Below are 6,265 nucleotides of genomic sequence, written 5' to 3' on the forward strand. Positions count from 1 at the left end.
ATTTTTTATTATTAGTCCTTTTATTTATTACAGTCACATATTTTTTCTGCTTCTGTTTCGCATCAGCCATTTAAAATTTTTTTTAATTTCCTATTTTTCCTAATAATGAAACGTAAGAAAAAAATTTTTCGGTTATAGAAGATGTCTCGATGCTGAGAATTAATATTTTAAAGATTGCAAATAATAATGCAATAATGCAAAATGTAAAATTTAATCATTTCTCTAAATCGCACACTAGTATAAAAAAGAGTATTAAAGATAGTATGTATTACAAGTAACAATGGATTTAAAATTAAAGGAATAAAATAGAAGGGAAGTTAGTATTGACGTAAGACTTTTTCAATAACAAAAATGAAAAAATGTATCATAAATGTATGCATTTTAAGAACAATTTAAGTATTTTTGTATTATACTGTTAAACTCTATGATATCGCACTAAAGTATTTTTTAGTTTTCTTTTTTTTTTTAATAGAAATATGAAAATAAAGTGAATATTTTTTTCATAAAAAGTATTCTTTAAATAGTCCAGAATGTTCACGTAAATATTCGAAGTATCCTCTTTAGGAATACAATATTAAAATAAAACTTTTTATTCTTTTACTTTTCACAAGTATTTATCATAAAAATAAAATATGAAATTTCAAGGTCAGGATTTTCAATCAATTACTTCAATTACTTTCATTTTATTATTTTTTAAATATTATTATTAAAATTGATTTATGTATAACCAACAGTTAAATTTGTCATACAATGGTAAATTTATCCCATTCTTTCTAGATCTAGATTTTATACCTAATTATCTTTATCATCTTTTCAGTGACCTGTTCATTCTTAATTTCTATAACACAATCTTCTAATTTTTTAAGTTATACAAATAAATTACATATACTAAGAATATGTTCAAATAAAGAAAAGTGACTTTCAGTCCTGGAGAATAAATCAATAATCCATAATAATTAAAAAATTTCAAATTCCCGCTCGAACAAAGCAGAGTTTATTGCGCCGTCTCGTGGCATGTGGTCAAAATAATCCGTTTAAATGTAGCAGCATTGCCGAATTTAGCCGAAAAGTACCGGAAAAAAACGAAGCCACAAAATCGCCGATAGCGCCGCTCTCGTGACATGTGGCCTAACTAGACCCTTGCCGCATCTAGGTAAAATATCTTTGCAAATAGCATCTAGTTTAATGAATCGTAGTGAAACGTAAACTTTTCTCACTTTGTATACCAAAACTCTGAATTCGAGTGAGTTGCACATTGCTAATTCCGAAAAATATCCTTTGTTCATTAATTTGTTTATAATGTAGTAAACAGTTGATTTAAATTATGCTCATTAACTAAAAATTCTTGATTATAGTTTTAGCATAGGTATAATACCTTGTTTAATCAATCTGAAAATTAAAAAAAATGTTTCTTCTGAAATTTTTTTTTAAAATGTTAATTTTAGTGTTGATTAAAAAGAATTGTATAAAAATTCCAAACAGAGGAATATTTTCTAAATTTAAAAATCTTTCATTTTTAAAAACTTTGAAATTGAATAAATAGTGTAGGATAAAAATTGATTTGTCCATATAAACTTTTTTCGCCCCACTGTGCGTCAAAAATTTAAGTACATCCAGGGGTGTTAGTTGAAGTTTGCCGGTTTTACTCCTAGATGTCGCTAGAGATATGTATACATTTCTTTGATTTGGCATCTATGTCATATTTTTCTATGGACAATAACCTTTAAAAATACACAATTCCATTTTGCCAAAATAATAGCATCATAGTTGTTTACCTCAGTGAATATGTCGAGTTTCGTTCCAAGTAAATCGCATTTGCGGCATTCGTTGCTTTTCTTTTTCATCAAAAGAAAAAAGAAGTTGAAGCTCATTGATCGCTGGTAGAAACTTATGGTGAACATGCACCAGTGATTATAAAATGTAAGACATGGTTTTGTCAATTTAAAAGTGGAGATTTCGATTTAACAGACAATGAACATCCTGGTGCAGCGAAAAAGTTCGAAGGCGATGAATTGCAGGCGTTATTTGATGAAGACCAAACCATTCGCAACAACAATTGGCACAAACAGTAAATGTGACCCGAGGAGCAATTTGCAAACGTTTAAAAGCCATGGGAAAAATCCAAAAGTATGGAAAATGGATACCACACCAACTGAATGATAGACAAATGGAAAATCGAAAACCCATTTGTGAAATGCTGCTTGAACGGTTCGAAAGGAAATCTTTTCTGCATCAAATTGTCACGGGGGACGAAAAATGGATTTATTTCGAGAACCCGAAGCGGAAAAAATTATTGCTTTCACCTGGTGAGGTCGACCCATCGACTCCAAGGCCAAATCGCTTTGGCCCTAAGACAACGCTCTGTCTTTGGTGGTACCAGTGTGGTGTGGTGTACTTTGAGTTATTAAAACCTGGTGAAACGGTGAATACGGATCGCTACCGACAACAAATTATCAATTTGAATCATGCGTTGATCGAAAAACGGCCGGAATGGGCCCGAAGGTATGGCAAAATTATCCTACAACATGACAACGCACCGTCTCATACCGCTAAAGTGGTGAAGAACACATTAAAAGCATTGAATTGGGAAATATTATCGCACCCGCCGTACTCTCCAGACCTCGCCCCGTCCGACTACCTTTTCGCATCGATGGGACACTCACTCGCAGAGCAACGCTTCGCCCATTTTTAAGAAGTCGAAAAATGGCTCATCGAATGGTTTGCCTCGATAGAGACAAAGTTTTTTGTGGAATTGTATCCATGATTTGCCTGAAAGATGGGCAAAATGTGTAGAATACAATGGTCAATACTTTGAATAAACATTTTTTGAGATTCCCTTGAGGATTAAGTGTTTTCTTTATTGAAAAAACCGGCAAATTTCAACTAACACCCCTGGTATATATAGGATAAAAAAAAATAAAATCTGTGGCTCTGTGGTAAAAAAAGGAGGGTTGGGAATATTTTGAAATTTTGAATTACACCAAACTTTCGGTTTCAGTCCAGTGTTGGGGGTTGCTTGCAAATAGCCGCGGATACAAATCTTGCGGTTGGGGGGCGAGGGTCCAAACGTAAACATTCAAGACCGTTTGAACCGCTTCCAATTGGAATATATAATATTGCGCAATATACGCGTGTGAGTACCCGCCCACTGCGCCTTATTGCTATTTATTGCGCTATGTGGAAACTGTTTCTTGCGCAGTGAGCTGAGACTGAGAGTGTGGCGTATTCAAAATTATTTTCCTATCGCAAAAAAAGGCATAATTTTTAATAAATTAAATTTATAATTAAACAACTTCACATGTTTGAATTTTAAAATTTCATTTATCAAGTTTCACAATTTTTAATGTATCTGTGATTTCAACAAGTCACTTTTCCTTCTTTTGTTCACTTTTCGCCCATATGTTTTTAAATATAAATACTTTTATTTACTTTTTTAAATATGGCCAATTCTTACATTTTGAAACAAAACTTCGCAACTCATAAAAATTCTCCCCGTTCATTTCCACTTCTTAACATTTGTTGCAAGTACAAACATTTTCATATGTTTATATTTTTAATTTAAGGAGTAAAATTATTAACTGTAAATGAAACGTTGCAAAATTGCAACTCCTCAAAACTATTAAAGAATTGATGAGTTTCTGATTTGAAATTGTTTGCAATGATTTTATTCTTAATCGTTGCATTTTTAACAATTTTGAATATATTAATTTATAAGATTTTTCCATTTTTAAACTTAAAGTTTTTAAATTTGAATTTGTTCCATCAAGAGCATTGTATTACCCCATAGTGAGCAAAAATAGGCAAACAGAGAAAATAAGTGAAGCCTGCAATTGACTTTTAAATTAATGTTTTCTTTTGAAAATCATTTAGAACTTTATTTTCAGATATTTAACAATGTTATTGAGATTAGTGCAAAAAGCGAAAACCTTCATCGTCGGCTGAATATTTTATACGATGAAATCACTCTCGCAATTTACACAAATGTGTCCCGAGGATTGTTTGAAAGACACAAACTCGTTTTTAGCCTGATGCTAAATATGGCTATTTTTCTGAATGCCAAAATTATCAGTTATGCACAGTGGAACTTTTTACTACGCGGTCCTGGACAATTTAAAACTGTAATTCCCTACAGTAAATATTATTATAAAATTTAAAAAATCCCCAATTACAATTTAAATTCAAACGAATTCTTTAATAGACCAAGAAACCAGATTATCCAACATTGAATAAAGTGATGTGGATCTCAGTGAATTTTCTGGAAAGTAATTTCAAATCGTTTGAACATATTATGTCAGATGTTTTCACACGAATAAATTTATCAATTGAATACTTTAATGAAGTAAGAAAATCCAACCAATTTCTAAATATTTTATTAAAATGTTCATATCCAATTAAATAATACGTGCATATATAAAATAAAACCTTCCAAAAAAAATAATTGAGTTTAAAAATTTGAAACTTTATTCATCGGAATCATTATTCTAGGAGGTAAATGTACTTCCTGACAACAACAAAAAATCTGAGCAAAACTGGGATACAAAATTAAATGACATAGAAAAACTTATGTTACTAAAAGCCTTAAAAGAGGATAAGCTTATTTTTGGAATTACTGCTTACGTGAAGAAAAACCTTGGACAAAAATTTGTAGAATCTCCAATGGTTTCACTTCAGCTTCTGTGAGTTAAAAATTCCATAAAAAGTTATAATTTAATTAAGCGTAGGCTAATATCATTGAACTTTTAAATGGCAAATTTAAGTGTTTAAAAATTCAAAACGAAAAATTCAAGTCCTTGAAATTTAACAATATTAAATTTCAGAATTGAAAAATTTTACTTTGTACATTTTTTACAGCAAGTTTCTAAGAGTCTATTTTCTTTGGTTAATTATTTTCGATACTCTAATTAGTAAATAATTCCTAGACATAATTTTAATGTATTTTGGTATTCGCGATTATAGTTAATGATTAATTATTAAAGAGTAAAACTAACTGACTTGCAACAATTCTTCAAAAATTAGTTGCTAATACCAAAGAAAATAAACACAATACCTAAATTTTTTGTTCGAAATCTTAAAAATTCTACATTTTCTTCAACATTTTAAAAATTTTTTCATAAGTTTTAAATTACTGTTGAAGCTTTTCAACCCCTCTAAATACCTCTTGAACTTATACGATTTTTTCTAAAATTTTGTGACCTTGCAATATTTAAAAATTTATCTTTAAACATTTTTATTTTTTTTTCGAAACTTACTGAAATCATTTGCAATTCTTTTCAATTTTTAAATATTTCATATGTTATTCTATAGAAACCTTTAAAAATTCTTACGAGGCTTCCAAACTTTTATTTGAAATCTTCTACATTACTTTTCCAAAACATTTTAAAATCGTCTCAAAATCTGATATATTACTTTGAAATTTTCGAAACTAAACATTAATTTTTTTAAATAAAGCCTAAATCATTTTAAAATTTCCTAGAAATATTATTTTCGGTATTAGTAATTTTTTATCACCTTGACTGTGTACAGCGCATAAACTTCAATAAGTATATTTTAAGTTTTTGTCTATAATTTAATTTTTTTCGTTTCTTTGATAGCGTAAAAAAGTTTAGAAATTATGTTAAGAACAAAATTATTTCCCATTATTAAAAATAATTTATGATTAACTAATAGATCAAAAACTGATGTCAGTTACTAAAAGCCATATTCCTGACTATTTCGGGGTTTTTTCGGTTAGTAGACACCCTGAGAATATAATTTCCAAAAAATGTTGAAAAAATGATGAAATTTCTACTGTTCCAGATTTACGAACTTCAAATTGAACTTGTTAAATGCTCTGGAATAATTCTCAATATTTTAAAACTTAAATATTACAAAGTTCAAAGTTTAAAATAAGTCTAAAAACATTATAAATTAACTAATGGTTTCAAAATTAAATGTTTGTATCAATTACGATAGGTGCCTCTATAGGATTTTTCCTTTTAAATTCTGCTGCAACTTACATTCGTCTTTTAAAATTCATTGACATATTTAGGGGAAAAAGTTCAAAACTAACCAAATGGCGATGCTTTAGAAAAAGTAAAATAAAAAATTGTATTTGAACGAAAAGCCAAAAAACACCTGAATCTTTTTCTCTGTGAGAAAATTGTTATTACGAGGGTAGCTCAATAAGTCCTTAGAATGACCAACAAATGGCGCGCGAATCGCTCCAAATCATCTGTTTTCAGTCAGCACCACTCCAGACTAGATATATGGTGCAGTCACAGTCCAC

At 29.6% G+C, this 6,265-nt stretch overlaps 1 protein-coding gene across 1 annotated transcript in view; it reads left to right on the top strand.

Annotated features, from left to right (window-relative positions):
- LOC117176526 (dynein heavy chain 6, axonemal) overlaps window positions 1-6,265 on the top strand; it is a 92,773-nt gene that overhangs the window by 72,088 nt on the left and 14,420 nt on the right. Inside the window, exons 51-53 of the mRNA XM_033366781.1 lie at window positions 3,885-4,118; window positions 4,199-4,339; window positions 4,486-4,676. Coding sequence (XP_033222672.1) covers window positions 3,885-4,118; window positions 4,199-4,339; window positions 4,486-4,676 — 566 coding nt within the window. The remainder of the gene's footprint in view (window positions 1-3,884; window positions 4,119-4,198; window positions 4,340-4,485; window positions 4,677-6,265) is intronic.

This window comes from Belonocnema kinseyi, chromosome 7, assembly GCF_010883055.1.
Source record: "Belonocnema kinseyi isolate 2016_QV_RU_SX_M_011 chromosome 7, B_treatae_v1, whole genome shotgun sequence".
Classification (NCBI taxonomy): domain Eukaryota; kingdom Metazoa; phylum Arthropoda; class Insecta; order Hymenoptera; family Cynipidae; genus Belonocnema; species Belonocnema kinseyi.